Below are 23,033 nucleotides of genomic sequence, written 5' to 3'. Positions count from 1 at the left end.
AATAAAACATATTTTAATGTAATTGTTTTGATGAACAACTATTTTACCCCGCAACTATATTACCCCACGACTATATTACCCCACAACTATATTACCCCACAACTATATTACCCCTCAACTATATTACCCCGCGACCCTGAGAGCAGGGCAGGTGGTTCAGATGATGAATGAATGTTTTGATAAACACATTTTCATACAAAGTATAGCCGAATGGTGAACTAAACGAACTACTACCACCACTACTACTACTACCACTGCTACCACAACTACTACTACCACCACAACTACTACTACTACCACTACTACCACAACTACTACTACTACCACAACTACTACTACTACCACTACTACCACTACTATTACTTCTACCACAACTACTGCAACCACTACTACCACTACTACTACCACCACAACTACTACTACTACCACTACTACCACAACTACTACTACTACCACAACTACTACTACTACCACTACTACCACAACTACTACTACCACCACAACTACTACTACTACCACTACTACCACAACTACTACTACCACCACCACAACTACTACTACCACTACTACCACTACTACTACTACCACTGCTACTGCTACTACTACTACTACTACCACTACTACTACTACTACTACTACTATCACTACTACTACTACCACTGCTACTGCTACTACTACTACTACTACCACTACTACTACTACTACTATCACTACTACTACTACCACTGCTACTGCTACTACTACTACTACTACCACTACTACTACTACTACTAACACTATCACTACTACTACTACTACTACTGCTACTTTCAGCTGCTCCCGTTAGGGGTCACCACAGCGGATCATCCGTCTCCATCTCTTCCTGTCCTCTGCATCTTCCTCTGTAACACCAGCCTCCTGCATGTCCTCCCTCACCACATCCATAAACCTCCTCTTTGGCCTTCCTCGTCTCCTCTTCCCTGGCAGCTCCATATTCAGCATCCTTCTCCCAACATACCCAGCGTCTCTCCTCCACACATGTCCAAACCATCTCAATCTTGCCTCTCTTGCTTTGGCGGCTTTGGGTGGCGCGGTGGGCCAGTGGTTAGCACTGTTGCCTCACAGCAAGAAGGTCCTGGGTTTGAACCCCAGGCCTTCCCAGGTCCTTTCTGTGTGAAGTTTGCATGTTCTCCCTGTGTCTGGGTGGGTTTACTCCTGGTGCTTCGGTTTCCTCCCACCATCAAAAAGACATGCATGTTCGGGCTAATACACCTGTGTGTGCCCATGAGCAAGGCAATAGGAAGAAAGAACTGGAGTCGGTCCCCAGGTGCTGCACGGCGGCTGCCCACTGCTCCTAGCTACACAGCTAGGATGGGTTCAGTGCATAAAGTAAATTTCATCTGCATGTGTGTACAAAACGACTAATGAAGGGTATTCTATTCTTCTTCTGTTCTGCTGAGAGATCAGAATGCTTGTGTGTGTGTGTGTGTGTGTGTGTGTGTGTGTGTGTGTGTGTGTGTGTGTGTGTAAAGCGCAGATCTTTTAGCATGCAGAATTTTAAACTTTGCAAAGTGGCATGGGACATCCAAAAGGTTGCCGACCCCTGCTAGCTAAATACTACATACTGCTAGCTAAATACTACGTAGTGCTAGCTAAATACTACATACTGCTAGCTAAATACTACGCACTGCTAGCTAAATACTACGTAGTGCTAGCTAAATACTACATACTGCTAGCTAAATACTACGTACTGCTAGCTAAATACTACGTACTGCTTAGTGTCACACTGGTGCAGTTAAGGTGAGACAAAGCACATCTCTGGGCCAACAGGAAGAGGCAGGTTCGTGGTTTGCAGTAGAATTCAGCGTAGCGGTTGGAAGGTGACTCCCTCAGATCAGCTTCACTGAGAATTAACAAGTGAGACACAATGAAGAGATGATGGGGGGGGGCATAGACAGGGCTCATCACAGCTAAGCTATGGCCTCTCTTTTGGCAACACAAGAGAAAAAATGGGGGAAAACAAATGACTCATATAATACATTGCCGGTCTTCCTTTGCCCCCCCCCCACCTCCCCCACCCCCCTTAATTGACTCCACCGTGTACATGCGGCACAGACTGGAATCTTGACATCTTCAAAAGGAGCTTTGATCTCAAAGCACCGTGAGGCCCCAAGGATCATCAAGGTTCCCTCTCTCTTTTTAACATGCAGCGTTACTCTCTGCCCCCCCCACCCACCCACTCCTCCGTCCCCCCACCCCACCCCATCCCCCCATCCCAACCACCCTCTTTCCCTCCTCTGTTCAGTGGGATCAGCGAGAGCGTTCTGAGGCTCACTGATAACCCTGATATGCACGTGCACACACACACACACACACACACACACACACACACACACACCAACAGGCGGCAGTCTGGTGCTCCTCATTCACATTCCGCCCTCGCCGGCAGCGTTTACCTCAACACGCTCACATACTGCAAGGTCATGTTGAAATATTGGAGGCGGAAATGTTCTCCATACTGACACTGCTCTTCTCATCACTGTCACGAAGAAATGGAAAATTGTGGTGGGGGGGGGGGTTTGTTGTTGTTGTTGTTTTTTTTTCTTCCTTCCTCCGACTCCAGTGAAAGACGTGCCAAATTTTGGAACATGCGGTTTGATGAATTTGCTGTTTTGGGATCTGGGGATCAGCAGTTTTCATTTTCAGCTGCGTACATGTTGTTGTTGTCGTCGTCGTTGTTGCTTTTATCAAATCAAGTTTTTGAACATGTGGCGGGGAAGGTGACTTTGTTCTTGATAAATCAGAGAAATCTGGGTCGCGTCTCGTGTTGTCATCCCGGCTCAACAAGCTGCCGTCACTTCGCCAAATAAAATCCTTCATTCATTATCCGAACCGCTTATCCTTACTCAGGGTCGCGGGGATGCCGGAGCCTATCCCAGCAGTCACTGGGCGGCAGGCGGGGAGACGCCCTGGACAGACCGCCAGGCTGTCACGAGGCCAAATAGAATCAGTAGGCGTAAAATTGCAAGAGAGCCAGATACTATTTTTGATACGCTGGAGCTCAGAATATGATCTGGCAAACCTGTTGCGCTCCCTCCCAGGCGCCATCCATTATTCAACCCCGCTTATCCCAATCGGGGGGTCACGGGATGCTGGGGCCTATCCCAGCAGTCACGCAGCAGCCCCAGTGTGCAGCATGCAGCAGCAACAGCATGCCCCCAGCATGCAGCAGCAGGAAGCCCCAGCATGCAGCATGATGCCCCAACATGCAGTCATGCCCCAGCATGCAGCAGCAGGAAGCCCCAGTGTGCAGCATGATGCTGCAGCATGCCCCAACATGCAGTCATGCCCCAGCAGCATGCCCCAGCGTGCAGCAGCAGGAAGCCCCAGCGTGCAGCATGCTGCTGCAGCATGCCCCAGTATGCAGTCATGCCCCAGCAGCATGCCCCAGCATGCAGCAGCAGGAAGCCCCAGCGTGCAGCAGCAGGAAGCCCCAGTGTGCAGCATGATGCTGCAGCATGCCCCAACATGCAGTCATGCCCCAGCAGCATGCCCCAGCGTGCAGCAGCAGGAAGCCCCAGCGTGCAGCATGCTGCTGCAGCATGCCCCAGTATGCAGTCATGCACCAGCAGCATGCCCCAGCGTGCAGCAGCAGGAAGCCCCAGCGTGCAGCAGCAGGAAGCCCCAGCGTGCAGCATGCAGTAGCAGGAAGCCCGAGCATGCAGTCATGCTGCAGCATGCCCCAGCATGCAGTCATGCCCCAGCAGCATGCCCCAGTGTGCAGCAGCAGGAAGCCCCAGCATGCACTCATGCTGCAGCAGCAGCCCCAGCAGCTGCACGCAGCAGTCGCAGCAGTCCCAGTCTGTTGACATTTTAGTCAGGTTGGCCTCGGGAGGTGGTCTCCTTCACTCATACCATTAAAGCTCTTCAAATGTTTAATTGAACTCGGTAACTTGATGGGATGCCATGTGCCCCCGGGCACTTTAGGTGTTAATCAGACGTTAATTGAAAATGCGTGGCGGTGCTCTTAGCCCTCCGAGTCCGCCGCGGACCCCCTGCCCGTTCGGCTGATTGACCCGCAGAAGACAAACGGGATCCACATGGATAAACGAGCCAAAACATAACATTATTATTCCTGACATTAGACTACAGTCGAAGAAGATTAAGGGCTGCCCAGCAATCATTTAGAAGCCATGGTGGTTAAAGAGCAGCGCGGGCTTATTGTCAGCTACCTACCACCTCCTTCATTTGAGTGTCGCAGGGTTGACTGCCCCCAGTCATTCGAGGATTATTTTTCCTTCCCCTTCCAGAGAGATTTTCGCTTAAGGGAAATGGCCATTAAAATGTCATTACTGCAACATTGAAATCGTCTTTTTAAAAAAAGCACAGATTCCCAGCGGCTTCCTGGTGTAATGGGCCCGATACGTTCCCGCAGCACCGGGAAGAGTCCTAATGTTGCAGAACACAAATGCTAATCTCTCTGTAAATATCGCTCAAATTCTCTTTCCCTTCTGCTTTCCCGACATAATAGCGTGGATTCGTTTTTGCTTTACCGCGGCAAATTGAATTAATTCTCCAGGCAGAGGTGCTGTGATTATTCTCAGCGTGCTTGTATACGAGCCGGAGTCGAGCCTGTATGCTAGCCTTTCCTCCATGACCAAACCCACAGTGAGCACTGCACTCCCACTTTCTTCACTGCTCCCGCCCCCTCTGCCGATCCGGGGGGGGGGGGCTGCAGACTACCACATGCCTCCTCCCATACATGTGGAGTCACCAGCCGCTTCTTTTCACCTGACAGTGAGGAGTTTCGTCAGGGGGACGTAGTGCATGGGAGGATCACGCTATTCCCCCCAGTTCCTCCTCCCCCCTGAACAGGCGCCCCGACTGACCAGAGGAGACGCTAGTGCAGCGACCAGGACACATACCCACATCCGGCTTCCCAGCCGCAGACACGGCTAATTGTGTCTGCAGGGATACCCGACCAAGCCAGAGGTAACACAGGGATTCGAACCGGCGATCCTCGTGCTGGCAGGCAACGGAATAGACCGCCACGCCACCCGGACACCCCGGCACTCCCGCTTTCTGGTTTGATATCTTCCTGTAGCATCTGAGCGGTATCGAAATGTTTTGATCAGTCTCCTAGTCACCTGATTCTTTGAGGATGCCCATTTGTATATCCATCCATCCGTTATCCCAACTGCTTATCCTGCTCTCAAGGTCACAGGGATGCTGGAGCCTATCCCAGCATCCCTCATCCGTCAGATTGGGATTGAAGCATTGAGAAATGTGTGATGAGATAGACCCCCAGATCACACCGTTCATTCACAGGTTGCTTAGGTGCAAAACAACATGGAGGCACTCTGCTACATACGAGCGCTCCGTCAAACCGTCCCTTACAAACACGTGTCGGGAATCCATAATTTGAGGGGCGAGGATTTCTTACTGTGTTTCGTTTTTAATGAAGTGCATCGATTTTTCCGACGGTTAATTTGTATCTGCAGACTTTGTTGGTTTGTCTCGAGCATTAATCATGCCCACCAACTCTTAACACTTCCACCACAGTTTGAGCATACCCAATTACTGGTCCAGTCGCTAAATGCTAAATGGATTGCATTTATACAGCGCTTTTCTAGCTCCGGCCACCCAAAGCGCTTTACAGTCAATGAGTGCCTGACATCCACCCGTGCACACACAGGCTCACACACCACTGACGGTGTCAGCCATGCAAGGTAACCACCAGCTCATCAGCAGGAGTCAGGTGTCTTGCTCAGGGACACCTTGACATTTTTGCAACGAGCGGTCGCGGATTGAACCGGCAACGCTCCAGTTACCAGATGACCTGCTGCTCCGTCTCTGAGCTACCGTCGCCCAGTCACCGCTGTCATGGCTGCGAGGCAACACCGAGGCCTTGGCTGGAAACCATTACTGCTGCGCCGCTGCAGAGAGAGGACCGAATGTGCTACATACATTTGATTGTAATTATACAGGAAGTTAGTGTACGACCTCTACGCTAATTTACTCAGTTAACTGACTTCTTTAAGTTCCGTTAAAATCAAGTGTTTCGGTTTTCCTTTTACATACATATGTTTAATCGCTCGTGAATAATTGAAAACCGCTGCGAGGTAAATCCGCTCTCACCTCTGAATGTTTCGGCACGTCGAAAGTGGGCAAAATAAATGCACATAACTGATGAGATATTGTAATCAATGAAGTCGGCGGCGGCGGCGGCTGCAGCGGACAGATAGCCGCCTGCCTCTGAGTCCTGCTCCGCAAATGAGCTTGACCTCCGGTTTCGGCCGGGATGCGTCCCTGCCTGCATTATGGGCTGCAGGACACTTTGAATGGCCGGCAGCGCCACCTGATTTTGCAACCACGGATGATGAGGGCGAGAAACGGAGGGCCCGCTGCAAAGAAAGAGAGTTCGCCTCCATCAGTTCTGTCATTCGCTGTGTCCGTTTCTCTTCTCTCTCTCTCTCTCTCTCTCTCTCTCTCTCTCTCTCTCTCTCTCTCTCTCTCTCTCTCTCTCTCTCTCTCTCTCTCTCTCTCTCTCTCTCCTCGTGTTTCTGTCTCCTTTCGCCATCCGTCGCTGGTTAACTGTAACTCTGTAATTGCCTTTGACCTTCCCGGGGACCGAGGACAGGAAGCCACAGAGGGAGTGGAGAGGGAAATGAGCGGAGCGGGGGAGGAGAATAGGGGGTAGGCTGTAATAAACTCAAAGCAGTGGGACGCTGTCAACACTAATAGGTGGCGGAGAGGAGAGGGTCACAGGGTTGATGAATACAAAAGGTGCTCGAGGCCTCAACAAGTGTCCTGTTCTTTGCCGGGCTGCCGGGCGCGAGCGCCGATTGTGATGCTCAGCCTGTCACCAGACAACAGGGGGAGAAGGAGGACTGTTGGGTCATTCAGGGAAAGAAAGTGTTATCGTTTGATTTCAGATTGGATTCGCCTCCGGAGGACAATGAAGTGGCGCACGTGTGCCATGCCATGAGCACCCACGGTTACGGCGACGACAGGTTTTAGTTAGCTAAAAATCCAGTGATCCACTCCATAAAAGTCGCTGTTGGGTTGACAGTTTGATGTGTCTCACATTTAACACCCCTGCCTCCACACACACACACACACACACACACACACATGTGCAGTTTCCCTAATATATATATCTGATTGCATTCCTCTGACGATACCCCCCCCCTCTCTCTTTTCCTCTCTGAAGGAACGGGGAAAGATCGGCGTGATCTTCAACGTGGGAACGGACGACATCGCCATCGAGGAGAGCGCGGTGATGGTGAGCGACGGCAAATACCACGTGGTACGCTTCACACGCAGCGGCGGCAACGCCACGCTGCAGGTGGACAACCAGCCCGTCATCGAGCGCTTCCCATCAGGTAGGAAGGAGCAGCCGTTGTTGGTTTGTGGTGGTGGTGGTGGTGGTGGGTGGGTGGGTGAACTTGAGGGTACCACAGTTGGACCTTCAAGGGAACAGACGGACTACACTGGAGAGAGACTGAATCCGAGGCGGGCCGGGGAGAGAAGGCGGGGCGGTGTCGGGGGAGTGTGGGTGTGTAAGGGGAATACAGGATATATACATTGATTAGTCATTAATAAAGACTCCCGACACATCACAGCATGTGATATCTATAGGACGCCCTGCGGGTCGGGGGAGATTTATCACACCATACATATTTGATTTGATTCCTGCTTGCATCATTCCAGGTGATTAAGCCGCGATTTGAACCAGCAAGCCGAAACAGACAGTACGTATAGCCGTGTTCGCTAACCGCACACACGGTATCGTGGGAGTCATTGTCCTCGAGCAGGCGAGCCACCATCCTTAGAATGAGTCACTGTTGTGCGACAGCGTAGTCTGCACAACTGTGTGGCTCCTGGCGCTGCGGTGCCACGGCCGACTCCAGGCCGGCCGTATGCCGGGCGAATATAAAAATGGGTCGGGAGCGTCGCCGCGGAGCAGGCTGCAGCAAAGCAAACGCGTTGGTGGCGTTCATAAACCTGGAAATAATTGTCTCCAGGTTTACAAAAAAAAACGACGTCACGAGGCATCCTGACACGTTGAAATACAGGCGCACACATGGAAAAATGGAGAACAGACACAGGAATATGCTGTATCCTGTATTCCTCTCTCGCACTCAGGCGACACGGGGGGAAGAACGCCACACGGCGTCAGCGCTGGGAGTTTGCCAGCTCCCCTGCTCTTTTCTAGGCCTAATTATGGCATTTTGTTTTTCCAGGAATTATTAGGCTATTTGGGGCTGTGCAGATTCCCGCAGTTGATGTCTCTCTCCGTTGTACTTCCTCTTGTTCATTGTTTTCCCCCCAACATGGTTTTTCAAAGGAAGACATTTTCAGCTTCTCTCACCGAGTTTGTTTGCGCACGGTACCTAAAACGGCGCCTCGAAATGTCCGCCGTGGTCATCACCGTCGTGAGTGAGTGAAATATATCACAAAAGTGCAGCAAACGACAGGGTTGTTCCATGCTTCAGTTCATTGATGCATGCACAACGTTTTATAGCAAATATAGCATTGGGGTAGGGTGCAATGCAGCCTGGGCAGCAGGCAAAGGTGGGGACCAGGGTGTGCCGACTGGTCCAGGAGGACCGACTGGGAGGAGACCCCGGGGTAGACCCAGAACTCGCTGGAGGGACTACATGTCCACTCTGGCCTGGGAACGCCTTGGGATCCCCCAGGAGGAGCTGGAGGGCCTTGGTGGGGAGAGGGACGTCTGGGGTGCCGTGCGTAGCTTGGTGCCACCGCGACCCGACCCCGGAGAGGCGGCTGATGATGAGATGAGATCCAGCATCTTTTTTTTTAAAATAAATAAACACCCAACAGGAGGTTTCTACATGATTTTGTTCTCACTACAACACTCTATATCTCATATTGATGCCGTCCCAGTTCTAAGGATTGCCCTCCCTCGGAGTCCTATACCCTGGCTCTCTATCGCCGCCATTCATACATCCTGGTTTATTCAGAGAAGTGCAAGAAATGCGGTTAATGTGGCTGTGATATTTACTCCAGGTGACACACTGAGTGAAAGGATGTTGACATTTCCTGTCACAGCAGTGATCCTATAGTTTGCGGCTTTGATTTGGCACTGAAAAAGGGCATATTCTCCCCCTTACCGGTCCACACAGCAATGCCGGTCAAAGGGACCATGCATCACTCCGGTAATAGCCAGACCTCAGTGACAGCACACTTTTTTTCCAGTTGTTATTGGGATGAAAATGGAGCCATTTCGCAATGGCGTGTTTTTTCAAGTGGGGGGGGGTGTCCAACCATCCATCCATCCGACCATCCATCCGAACCTTCTGTCTTCTTCCGATTTGTGTTTTGTCTCATCTCCAGGTCCATATTTTATTCCTTTTTATCCCCCCTCTGTTGCTCACCTTCCAAGCCTTCCCCAAGTGCCATCGTTGTTTTCGTCAGTCAAATGGTGCTTCCCGTTTCCTGTTTCCGTCCTCAGTCGAGGACACAGAGAGGGTTTTTGTGTTGTTGTTTTGGTAGTTCGCTCAACCAGCCTGTCGCCTGTCAAGGCACTCTTAGGTGCTGTAGTGCGGGTGTAGTTTTTTTTGGGGGGGGGGGCACGGTATGTAAGTGTGGGCTTATGGAGCGGGGTGGGGGTTGTTGCAGCATACAGATGAGCTTTTATTCATTTATGCGGACTAGATACGCTCGCTCTATTTGGATTGCCCCGCTTTGAAGAGCCCCGCTGTCGTGTTTGCAGTCTGGCGGGGGCGGCGTCCCGCGGAAGCGGAGAATGTCGCACATTAGGAGAGCAAGGCTCCGGTGAGACCGGGGCTCAGGAGGGGGTGCACGTGGAGGAGACGGCGAGGGAGGGGTAGCCTCTTAACAGGGGGAGGGGATCTGCGGAGGAAACAGGGGTACATTTGGAAGAGAGAGAATGCTGGAGCGGCTTCAGAGATGCGAGTCGCAGTGACCCAGATGGAAGATTTAGAGACTCTATGATCCTCTAAACAGGACAAAACATGACACGCGAGTCGTCTGCATGGTGGGAATGTAGTCGGGCCTACTTTGTTTGTCTTGATGCTTTCTGCGAGTCTTTTCATGCATTTCCTCTCCAGTTGTTTCGCCCTTGTGTGTTCAGTAAAAGTCCGCAGGTGTCAGATCCTGAAAGCTGCATTTTCAAAAGGCAGTTTTACACTTGACGAGAATAGCGCCACCCGTCGCGTCGGACTGCCCTAAAAGACTGAAGTCGCACGGGGGAGATAATCTGGGGCAGATTATCCTCTGGTATGAAGGGGCTCAAGATTCAGAGAAATTCCGCCTATGTGTGATTATGATTAGGATTAATATCTGGGATTAGGGATAAATTTACATAGTGGGTAAGTTTAGGGGTAAGACTCCATGTTAGGTTAAGGTTCGGTCGTCATCATGCAGAGCCAGGTAATCGATCGTGTAATCTGTTGGAATGCAGCTGGGGCAAAAAGTAATGTCATGCAGTTACCTTATCACTAACGATTACTACTGGACCACACAAGGAATGAAACATTTAACGACAGTGGCCACGGCGATGGCTCTTTCTGAGCTGCCTTTTCTCTTTGTGCAGAGTTTACAACCTACGCTGTCGTCGTCTCTCAAGCTAGGACTTCCTCCGTGCGTGACGTCTAGAATTTTGTTTTTGTTGAGTTTGGAGCAGAGAGACTGCTATACAAACTATGATACTACTACTACTGCTACTACTACTACTTTCGGCTGCTCCCGTTAGGGGGCGCCACAGTGGATCGTCCGTTTCAATCTCTTCCTGTCCTCTGCATCTTCCTCTGTCCCACCAGCCACCTGCATGTCCTCCCTCACCACATCCATAAACCTCCTCTTTGGCCTTCCTCTTCTCCTCTTCCCTGGCAGCTCCATATTCAGCATCCTTCTCCCAGTATACCCAGCATCTCTCCTCCACACATGTCCAAACCATCTCCATCTTGTCTCTCTTGCTTTGTCTCCAAACCATCCAACCTGAGCTGTCCCTCTAATATACTCGTTCCTAATCCTGTCCTTCTTCATCACTCCCAGTGAAAATCTTATCATCTTCATCTCTGCCACCTCCAGCTCCACCTCCTGTCTTTTCATCAGTGCCACTGTCTCCAAACCATACAACATAGCTGGTCTCACAACCATCTTGTAAACCTTCCCTTTAACTCTTGCTGGTACCCTTCTGTCACAAATCCCTCCTGACACTCTTCTCCACCCACTCCACCCTGCCTGCACTCTCTTCTTCACCTCTCTCCTGCACCGCCCGTTACTTTGGACAGTTGACTGCAAGTATTTAAACTCGAACGTACAAATCATGATGACTAGTTGCTAGTTCTCCGTGTTTGTTTGTTTGCTTGTTGTGTAAAAACCCTCAGTCTGTCCCCAGTCATCTAGTGTGAATACGATCGAGACGGCGGACACCACCGATCATCAAAACCGCTCTTTAGGGGTGAGCGGGTGGCATGGCAGTCTATTCCATTGCCTACTAACACGGGGATCGCTGGGTCAAATCCCAGTGTTAGCTTCGGCTGGGTCAGGCGTCCCTACAGACACAATTGGCCATGTCTGTGGGTGGGAAGCCAGATGTGGGTATGTGTCCTGGGCGCTGTACTAGTGCCTCCTAGGTGCCTGTTCGAGGGGGAACTGGGGGGAATAGCGGGATCCTCCCATGTGCTACGTCCCCCTGGAGAAACTCCTTCAGGTGAAACTAGGCGGATGGCGACTCCACATGTATCGGAGGAGGCATGTGGTAGTCTGCAGCCCTCCCCAGATCAGCAGAGGGGGTGGAGCAGTGACCAGGATGGCTTGGAAGAGTGGGGTAACTGGCCGGGTGCAGTTGGGGAGAAAAAGGGAGACCCCCCCCCCCAGAAAAAGACCGCTCCTTAGGTCCGAACAGCCGCAGTCGCTAAAGACCGGCTCGGTCGCCAGAGTGCATGGAGGCCCTCACGTGATACAGTGCAGCGTTGTGTGAAAGAGTCCCACTGCAGGGACTGTTGCAGCCCAGATCAGGCAGTCTCTTCGAGATGTAGTTCAGATCCCAGTCCAACGCGGGTGAAAGGGAAAACACTTTGCCGCGTCTCGTGTCATCTGCTGTCGATCAGGAAATGCAAACATTCCCCAGAGAGGGAAAGAAGGGTGAAGCAAGGGATGTAAACAGGAAGGAGGTCGAGGGAAGGATGAAAGGCTGTCATATTGTGTACCAGTCAGGTTGATTTAATTTATTTATAATGCACATTTCACGTGGCGTGTGGTGACCTGTGTCTTATGCGTTAACCCCAGACTCTCATCCGTCAGTTTGCAGTGAAGGCTGGTAAATCACCTGAGAAGCTGTAGCTATAGTTTGTGCATGTTGGTTGAGGTTACAGTCAGGTCACATACCCTGATGGACACGGCAACATGTTTTCCGGTTAGGTCGAGTAACAAAGGGCTGAAAAGGCTTTTCATTGCCGTTTTGACTCGAAATGTAGGAATATTCCTCGGCATTAATCTTCGGCGTTAATCTAATGCAATGCACATAAAATAGCAGCGCTACCAGTTTACCCAAGATTTATTTCAGCACGTTAATGGGATTTCACGCCAACTAAAATTCCATTTTGTCATTTCGGTTTTCCCATAAAAAAGTGTTTCTCACGAAAGGAAAGAAGAGAAGCAGGGAACGCTTTGAGAAACGGCGTGATGCCGGGAAAGAAAAAAAATTGCGCTCCCTGTAAATTCTGCATACTAAACTCGTGCCTGTCTCATCACGTGAGCGAGCATTCCTGTCTCTGGAGAGCACGTTTGTCAAAAAGTCAACCAAGAGATGACTTCCGTGGGTCGTACCCAGAGCTGGATCTGTTAGACAGTACTGTTCTCTCTCCTGGTGGCTGGAGGGTGTAGTTCAGTTATATCTGCTGCTATTGCTGCTATTCCCTATTACCTGGAAGTTGGAGAAATCCATCCATCCATCTGTAGTGACCTAATTGCAGGTTAGATATTCACCATGCAGGCCAGAGACGGTCCCTTTAAGACAGCGGGCAGGGGTTAGCGAGGGGAATTGTGGGTAGAAACGAGGTTGAGGTTTTAAGATGATGAACTGTTCACTTAGAGTTAGTCAGAGGAAATAAACAACCCCGCGGCTGTGTGGTCCTACTTAGGGTCGCGGGATGCTGGAGCCTATCCTAGCAGTCATTAGGCAGCAGGCGGGGGGACACCCTGGACAGGCCACCCGTCCATCACAGGGTGAAATCTTGGGAAAATTTTTGGGAAAAAATTGGGAAGTCGGAGAAATCTGGAATCTTTTTGTGAAGTTGAATTGGAAGTCCAGATTTAAAAGGCTGATTACAGTTTGCAGATTTGAACGACACGTTGACACTGTTTTTCAGTTGTACTGAAAGTGTCTGTTGAAATTTTGGGGGAAAAAGAAGGAAAATATAGATTCATCTCTAAAAAGAAGTCAGATTCAAACCAATTAGATTGAAACTGAAATTGCGACTGAGCAGATCAGAAACATGTCTGCAGTTCTCTGCAGGCACAGATTTCATGCCATACTTGCAAAACACCCAAAGTAACCCAAACTGCTCTGCAAATTAAAAGTCTGAAAGAACAGTAACTCAGAATAAAACTGATACCGGCAGGAATAAGCAAAAGGCAGACACATCAAAGTGACTCAAGACCTCGAGAAGTTATGATTATTTCTGTTTTTTATTCCATCTCATATACACACATGGAATCATAAACAAGATAGACTTGCACACACACAAACACATATGCATTATACAGCCTATGTAAATGCTTTGCCCTCGAAGTAAGAACTACATTGAAATCGGAGGTGGTAGAATGGCTTTCTGCAGCAAGCACCAGTTAATGCTCTCCAAAAACAGGAAACACTTGCGAGGTGATGATTTGGATAGACAGAATGTTGTCAAGAATCGTAGCCGTCACGCAAAGCAACGCGTCTCCTGATGTCCCAGGAAGTGATGTTTGGAGTCGTCAGCAATTTTGTGTGCGCGGATGAGTATATCTCACTGACAGAGCTCAGACAAAAAGTGTCAGAGGAGCACTCAGCCAGTTAATCTAGTGTGTCAGGTGTCCCCAATGGGGCACGAAGCCCCAATTATTGCGCCAGGCACGCGACCTTCCCAACGCAGCGGGCCGGTGCAATAAAAACATCGCCATGTCACCCTGAGAGCCTCAATCTGGCAGCGGAAAGAGAGACAGATGTTAACAGCTGTACTATACAGGGCGTTACTGAACCGTCTCACACCCAACTCCGTTTTTTTAGTCATCTGTCTGTTAGGAGAAAGGTATGGGGGTCTCAGGTGGCTAATTGTTTAACCAGCAGCATTGTACCTGGGTTGTACCGATCTGCTTGAAGTATTTGCAACTATACTGACTGTATGAACCATGACGTCTTCATCGTCCATCTGTTTATTTACTTGTTTGTTCATTTGTCTGTGGATGTGTGTGTATGTGTACGTATTTATGCATGTGTGTCTTTATTCATTTCTATAGTTTGAAACAAGATGCAGAGTCAAAGTTTGAACCAGTCTCCACTCAGTCTCCGGTTTCTCCTCTCCCCTCTCTCTTTCTCACTGTTTGGTCATAGTCTCTCCCTCCCTCTCTCTCCTTCTCTCTCTTTCTCCCACCCTGTCATACTCTCTTTCTCCCTTCCGCAGTTTCACCCCTTTCCCAAGACCTCTGATGTGGAAAATATCACCAACTGGAGAAAGGAGGGTGGTTTTGTCAGTGCATATGCATCATCACTGGTTGCCTGGCATGCCGCTATCCTTCAGATTGCTGGTGAAGATCTAAGATCTTACCCAGGCTCTTGACTGGCTTTTCAGTCACAGCTGGAATTTGGGTGTCTCCCAAAGATAAACTGAACTGGTCGGTTACTCAGCCTTTCCTGAGGACCAGAAACCTGGATTTTGTGGGCTTGAAGCTCATTCTTGCCCATGTAATGAGCTGTTTAAGTCCTTGAAGGAGCCACCTGCATCCAGGCACTGATGCAGTTGTTACCATTAGATCCTCCATGAACTTTCTGATCTGGGGGTTGTCGGGTGCCAGATTTAGACCAAGGACCTCTGCACTCCACTTCTGCAGACTTCACAAGCATATTCATAGCCAGCACAAACAGGGACACAGAAATTGTGCAGCCAGTGATGATACCCTTTTCTAGCCGATGCCATGCTGATGTCGAGGTCCCAGAGGACACCCTTAGACTAAAGTTGTAAAGTCGAAGATGAGGTTTTGGATCTTCTCTGTGAGGTGATGTCTGATCAGGGCCAATTCTACCAGCTTGTGTGGGAACAATCCATAGGCATTAGCAAGGTCCAGCCACAGCACTGCCAGGTCTCGCCTGCTTCCCCGCACATCTCTGATCAGTTGGGTTACTATACCTGTGTGTTCTATGCATCCTTGAACACTAGGGACTTCTTCCTTCTGCACTGAGGTGTCTATGTAGGAGTTCTGCAGGAGAAATCCCGTGAGGCGATTGACAGCAATCTTGAAGAAGATCTTACATTCCACACTGAGGAGCGAGCTCGTCCTAAATTGCTCGATGTTGCTTGCGTTCTCCTGCTTAGGAATCCACATACCTTCTGCATATCTCCACTGCTGCGGTACCTTTCCCCTCCTCTAGATCACTCTTTAGATCTTCCAAAGGCGTTCCAAAAGCCTGGGACACCTTTAGAAGACCTTGTATGGCACGCCACTTGTGGAATCATTGATGTTGAACAGGGTGCTGGGTTTGGGTGGGGATATAAGGGCTGCGCAGTGGCCAAGGTCTTGTTCCCTCATGCTGTCACTGTAGGTGTTGCTAATGTGGCAGTTGATCTCTTCCTCGGGGCATGACAGGTGACCTTTCTGCCCCATTGCATTTCTGCCCCAGCAACTTCTTCGTAAATCCAGATAGATATGCGATAAACACACTGCACTTGTGGGCCTTTTCCTTGTCCCTCTCCCTGTAACACTCAGTGCTCAAAAGGGTGATTAGCCTTTCCCTTACTATGCCTCGAAGTTCTGACAAGGCTGCCTTCTTTTCCTCACTTGCCTTCCTGTATTGGCTCTTGGGTGTCCTCAGCCCTTGTCTAAGTTGGGCAGTCTTAACTTTCTGTTGGTTTGGATTTACAGTAGTCTTGGTGGCCTGTTGTTTCTTGATGCCGAACCTCTCCGAAGCAATGCTCATTATTAAGGTGCTTATTGTCTGGAGCCTCTGGTCTGCACCCCCCTTGGCTGTTGCTTCAAGGGCTGCATCCACATCTTCGTTCAACTGGCGCCACTCTGACTCTTTGTTGGCAGCAGGCCACAGAACCCAACAATGTTCTGATGGTCTACTTTGGGGTGTAGCTCGTGGTGCTTGGAGGTTCAGGGCACTGTGGGGTGTGTCCAGGGCTAGCTCCTCCTCCATCTCATCAGGTGCTGTATCAGGTACTTGCACTGTGCATTGCACCACTTGCTCCTTCCTCAAGCAGCCCATCTTGGTCTGGTGGCTCTTTAGACCTCTTGGGTTTTTGCAGACCTTGCCGCATCTGCAGACTGCACTCGTAGTCATTTTCTCATTAGCTTGGGTCATTGACAGTTTATGCATCCATTTGGGGTGCTCATACCCGCCCCCCAGGCACCCCTGGGGGTATTTCTCTGAAAGGCACTTGATAGCATATTTGTGGGTGCTCCATCTAGAGAGCTGCAGCTTGGGGGGCTAACCCTCCCTGCCCCGGTTACCATATCTCCGAGCTGTCCACTGTCTCTCCAGTTGTAACCACACTATTCATGGTTGTCATCCAGCCTTTACCTGGAAGTCACTGGCATCGCCATACTGAGTTAGCGCTTTGATACACTATGTGGTGCAAGCTGGACGCATCATCAGTAATGAACCCGGGGTCATCGGGCGAAAAGTGCTTCTGGAACAATCCATCATTTCCTGTCGGTTTACATTTTAATTTAATGGTGCCCAGCATTACGCAATCCACAGTACTACTTGTATTATCATCACAGCACTTACTTTGCTGTTAGTACCAAATGTCCATTGCCTGACACTGTAACTGTAATATTGGTATGTTTGTTGTCTTTCTTCATATACAAAGCTCTCTTTCCCTCTCTCCCTCTCCCTCTCCCTCACTCTCTCCACCTCCCCCGTCTCTCTTTTCTCACCCTCCGTATTTACCGACAGCAGATCAGCCCTATAGCTGTCATATCACTTTTGTTTGTGGCTGAATTTCAATGGAGTGCAGTTAGCTAAAGGAGGGACTGAAGGAGGAAGGGAGAGGGGCAGTGGCTGTTGGCTAGGTAGAAAAGATGAATGAAGGGGGAGGAGGAGAGAGAAAGAGAGAAAGGGAAGAGGAGAGCAAGTTGGGAGTTATGTATGCTGGAAGCTAGCCACTGTCACCCTGCTGCTGATGGATGAAACTTTGCATGTTACTGAATAATAAGCACTGCACAAATTAGATTGCATCACAGCAAGGGGGAATACTTCTAGCCTGTGCAGTATGCTGTAACACACACACACACACACACACACACACACACACACACACACACATTCAGTACACACGCCATAGAAATGTATTCCCTTCACTGACCACATGTATTTACACACAAACTGCTTGGAACTTGCACGCTGTCACATCCTGCTAGTGTCGTTTCCTAGCATGCACATGCACACACACACACACACACACATACTCGCAAAACTATACTTGTGGGGCCCCTCATTGACTACATTTATTTCCTAGCCCTTAACCCTAACCTTAACCACGCAAACTACATGCCTAACCCTAATCCTTACCCTAACCTTAACCTAACCCTAATTCTAACCTTAACCCTAAAACCAAGTCCTAACCCTAAAATAGACCCTTTTACTTATGGGCCCCATAAAATGGCCCCACAAGTTAGGTGGTTTCTGGTTTTTCTATCCAAATGGGGACATTTGGTCCCCATTAGGATAGTTAAACATGGTACACACACATACTCACACTCACACAACCATACAGCCTTAAGTATGTAGATTAAGCACCAGGGTAAAAATCAAAGTGAGGGCATCTGGGTGGCGTAGCAGTCTATTCCGTTGCCTACCAACGAAAGGATCGCTGGTTCGAATCCCCACGTTACCTCCGGCTTGGTCAGGCGTCCGTACGTCCACAATTGGCTGTGTCTGTGGGTGGGAAGCCGAATGTGGGTATGTGTCCTGGTTGCTGCACTAGAACCTCCTCTGGTCGGTCGGTCGGGGGGGAATAGCATGATCCTCCCACGTGCTACGCCCCCCTGGCGAAACTCCTCACTGTCAGGTGAAAATTAGCGGCCGGCGACTCCACATGTATTGGAGGAGGCATGTGGTAGTGTGCAGTCCTTCCTGGGTCGGCAGAGGGGGTGGAGCAGCGACTGGGGTGGCTTGGAAAATAGGGTAGTTGGCCAAGTACATTTGGGGAGAAAAAGGAGGAAAAAAATCCACAAAAAAAAATCAAAGTGAGAAAACCAGACAGACAGGAAGAGAAAAACAGGAGAGGACACATACAAACCACAGACAAGGTTGAACAGGCGAATGGAGGTAAAGAGAAGGGGTGTCCATTGTCACCCCTGTTTTTATTCTGACACTTTCAAGTGGCTGGTAGTGAAAACTGACAATAAGAGAGAGAAAGTTGGGGGGATAAGGGAAAAAGTGGGAGAGCGGTAGAAAGAAAGCCAGAAAGAGACTCTTTGTGCCAAGGAGGTCAGAGGAAGCTCTTCCAGCTGAGCCGTTAAGTCGTTCTTACTCTTCGCCTAAATGGTCACAGAAAAGGGGGATGACATCGCTCTCTATCTACACTGCACTTTTCCCTGCTCTAACCACTCAGTCTCATCTCTCTCCTCCGCTGTTATGTTTCATCCATCTACCTGTATGACCCTTTCACCTCACTCAGAGAGGAAGAAGAAGAGAGCGATAAGGAAAAAGCCAGTGGTGAAGATGAGAGGGGGGTCATCGTAGCCCAGAGGATCAGCTTGCCTCATCTTCTCAGCAAAGCCATAAAAACACGTTTAGTAGTACTGCCCCAAATGCTAGGGGCAAGTGGGAGGGCAGAAGGATTAGGGAGAGGAGCTCTCTGTGAGGGGAGACGGGGAGCCTGCAGCATGTGGACCTTCACTAGGCAGGGATTGGATGTGATCCTATCAAACTAAAATAGCTCGGGCCTCCAAGCAGCCTGCAGGAGGCAGTGAAGCAGCCCAATGTGACTTTAATGGTCCACTGAGCAGAAAACAATAGATGGGGTGATGGGGGGGTCAGTGTGTCACTTCATACTTGGAAGGTAGCCATGGGCTGTATAACATCCCCTCTTCACAGGTGTGTGTGATCATGGTGTTGTTCTGTGGCTCAGAGTGAGCTTACCTGTGCTGTTTTACTGCTTGTCCGGTGTAAATGGGATTTTCAACACTGCTGGATAGGAGCGTTTCTACCCAGGCCATAAAATGAGTGTGGGATCTTTAGCATGGGATGATAGTGAACATTTATTTTTAAGAAGAATTAAAAACCCTGAATGAGATGAACAAGTTCCTCCTCATTCTGGAAGTGTTAATTGGGCCTGCATGAGTAATTCTAACTGGATCAAACAGAGCTGCAAGCCAGTTTCCCCATCTACAGAGGCCCGTGGCTGTGGAATGAGAGTGTGTGAGCGAGAGAGACAGACAGACAGACAGACAAGACAGACGAGGAGAGACAGAGACAGAGAGAGAGAGACACAGAGACAGAGAGTGAGACAGAGAGAGAGACACAGAGACAGAGAGAGAGAGACACAGAGCGAGACAGAGAGAGAGACACAGAGACAGAGAGAGAGAGACACAGAGCGAGACAGAGAGAGAGACACAGAGACAGAGAGAGAGACACAGAGCGAGACAGAGAGAGAGACACAGAGACAGAGAGAGAGACACAGAGCGAGACAGAGAGAGAGACACAGAGACAGAGAGAGAGACACAGAGCGAGACAGAGAGAGAGACACAGAGCGAGAGAGAGACACAACAGAGAGAGACAGAGAGTGTTTCTTTTAACAGCAGTTACTAGATCTCTACATGATATATTTATCGATATTTAATCAATAATGGGTAGAATGAGTATTTCTGCTTCCGAACAGTCTGGGCCAGCAGAGCTTCGCTGACCGAGCACACCCTCCCCAGTTCTGTTCTGTTCTGTTCGGGGTGGAGCGTGCTCCACGGAGCTGGGCGAACGAGGAGGGGTCCTCTTCAGACCGCAACAGGTAGAGGAGGTGATTAGGGTGGGGTTAGAGGGTGGGCACACATGACGACTGTTGGGTCCCTACCCAAGTTTCTGGAGCAGGAGGAGCTGCTTCAGGACCTTGGTGTGACCGGTCTCCCTGGTGTCCCCTGCTAGGAACATCTCCCCCGTGTGGGATCTTCCTCTCACCTGCGCTCGGTGGCTGAGACTAACGGTCGCGAGGAGACCAAGGAAGGAGGAGGAGAGAGCGAGAGAGAGAGCAGGAGAGAGATGGGGGAGGGGGCGGGGCAAAGCTGAGAAGTGCTGGTTTGATAACCACAACAGATAGGGAGGATGAGTGAGCCGTTAACAGTGAACAGAGACGTCGGTTTCAAATGCACGGTGACGTGAACACGGGCGGTCTGTCCATGTTTGCGTTAGACAGAATCCGTTGGCGGGCAGGTAGATCGCTTTTTGGTTTTTGTTTTTTTAGTTTTGTTGCTCCCACGCAGTGCGTTTTCACTTCAACCCAGCACAATCTCCCCTCATGCCTTCCCACAGAAGAGTCCCAAAAGGAGATTTGGCGACCGGCCCTCACACGGGGCGGCTACCGACCCCATCCGGGGTCCCCTGGTGGAGAGCAGAATGGGGCTGGCTGGCCTGGCGGATATAGACTGAGAAAATGGAAGAGGGATAACGCGAGATAGAGGAGGAGGCGAGGGAGCGAGAGAGAGAGAGAGAGAGATGTGAGCGAGAGCGAGAGCGAGGTGGCCAGTGGCCAGTCGTCTCCAATATAATCTCCATTCTGGAGGATGGATTTCCGATGTGGGTGTCCTGTACAAGGGCATCTGGCTGACTCCAGAGATACATGATATACAGTTGTCTCCACAGCTATTTCAAACAGAGAGATAGATATGTACACACACACACACACACACACACACCCACGCACACACATAAACACCATACAGAGACAGGAAGAAGGAGACGGCCGGAGACAGAAGGAGAGTCTGGTTCCTACACAGGATGGGGAGTGCGGGGGTCCGTGTCGTAATGGCTGTTACAGTCCCAGTCTCTGAAACCGGGATACTCTACACCCCCGGCACGTCACGTCAGTCTGTTGTGCGTCCTCTGCCCGGCGTCATGTCTCCCTCCCCGTGGTGCCAGTCCGTCAGCCTGCCCTTGCTCTGCCCCGTGGCACAGCAGCTGTGGTGCCCGGTCTCGCTGAATGGCCGTGAATCTCCGACCGGTGCCGCAGGCATCCCATCCCACCGCGGGACAGACAGACACTTCCCTGGCTCTCCGGACTACCCGGCCCGGTGGCCTGCTGGCTAGGGATGTAGTCCAGGGTGCCACAACTGTTTCGGGGTGGACTAGGCAGCCTCCTGGAATCCAGCACCACGGGCATATTGGCTAGGTGTGCAAAACTAGACAAGGCTACGTCACACGAATGGCAACCGACCTTGCGATGTTTCGCCTGCACGGTTAAATTGCACCGGTGACCTCATGTCAACGTGAAAAATGACTGGTTTTATCTGTTTACATGTGTCGGAGCCCACCGGGTGCCAGGTCCCACCGGGTGCCAGGTCCCCCCCCCCCCCCCGAGTGCCAGGTCCCACCGGGTGCCAGGTCCCACCGGGTGCCAGGTCCCACCGGGTGCCAGGTCCCAGAGCACTGCTTCTGTTTTCCACATCAGGTGGAGGGAGGCCGCTCGTGGGGATGGAGTCAGAGTTTGGAAGAAATGAGTCCAGCTGTTTAATCGACACCCCCCCCCCTCCCCATGTTCTCATGCAGAGCAGGACTCTGCCAGTCCCCACAACAGACAGAAGGAAAGATAGACAGTGTCTGGCTTATTTCTCCAAGGATCAGAAAGGCAAACAGATGCAAACAAACAGTCGGCACACCCAGGAATCAAGAGTTTGTTGTTTTGACACTGCAGTGTAGCTCGCACACAAATCTGTCCGAAAGAATAGGGAGCCATTTTGGTTAATGTATTCATAAATGTATATTCATCCCGAATACTCTCTCCCCCCCAGACCCACTCATCCATCTTCCCTTGATAGGTGCACAGACAGACAGAAAGGGAGGGGGCAGGCTGGCTCATCCTTTTTTGTTGACCCTCTGTTGTTGTTGTGTGTGTGTGCGTGTGTGTGTGTGTGTGTTTTTAATATATGTGTCTGGTGAGGTTGTTGTCCCTCACTGGCGTTTGTCAGGGAAAGAACACACACGATGATGCACACTGTGCAGACACCCCGAGACACCAAGGCACATCTGGGTTATCACCCCTCACTTCCTGAGCCATTGTGTGTGTGTGTGTCTGTGCATGTGCGTGTGCGCTGCATGTGTGTGCACGTGTACATGTGCCTGCACGTGTGCGTGCGTGTGTACGTGTGCGTGTGTGTGTGGGTGCAAAGCTTAATAGAGTGCATGGGGAATGTGGAGGCAGGGTGGGATGGAGGAAGGAAGGAAGGAAGGAAGGAAGGAAGGAAGGAAGGAAGGAAGGAAGGAAGGAAGGAAGGAAGGGAGACATTCAAAGACCGACTCGGTAAGCGAGGGAAGGAGGAACGATGAGGAAGAGGAAAGGCAGGTGGGACGGGAGACAAAGAACAAGAAGGGAGCATCACAAGGAAAGAGGGAATTCACTTTGAACAGCGGAAGGCTAAATGAATAGCGGAAGGCTAAATGAATAGCGGAAGGCTAAATGAATAGCGGAAGGCTAAGTGAACAGCGGAAGGCTAAATGAACAGCGGAAGGCTAAGTGAACAGCGGAAGGCTAAATGAACAGCGGAAAGCTAAATGAACAGCGGAAGGCAAAGTGAACAGTGGAAGGCTAAATGAACAGCGGAAGGCTAAATGAATAGCGGAAGGCAAAGTGAACAGCGGAAGGCTAAAT

At 50.4% G+C, this 23,033-nt stretch overlaps 1 protein-coding gene across 1 annotated transcript in view; it reads left to right on the top strand.

The window, feature by feature from the left end:
* Nucleotides 1-23,033, top strand: part of nrxn2b (neurexin 2b) — a 919,866-nt gene that overhangs the window by 831,546 nt on the left and 65,287 nt on the right. The window contains exon 18 of the mRNA XM_056300763.1: nt 7,193-7,364. Coding sequence (XP_056156738.1) covers nt 7,193-7,364 — 172 coding nt within the window. The remainder of the gene's footprint in view (nt 1-7,192; nt 7,365-23,033) is intronic.

The sequence above is a fragment of the Lampris incognitus genome, chromosome 20 (assembly GCF_029633865.1).
Source record: "Lampris incognitus isolate fLamInc1 chromosome 20, fLamInc1.hap2, whole genome shotgun sequence".
Classification (NCBI taxonomy): domain Eukaryota; kingdom Metazoa; phylum Chordata; class Actinopteri; order Lampriformes; family Lampridae; genus Lampris; species Lampris incognitus.
The sequence above is the reverse complement of the archived record's forward strand: the minus strand, read 5'-3'. Positions and strand labels throughout refer to the sequence as shown.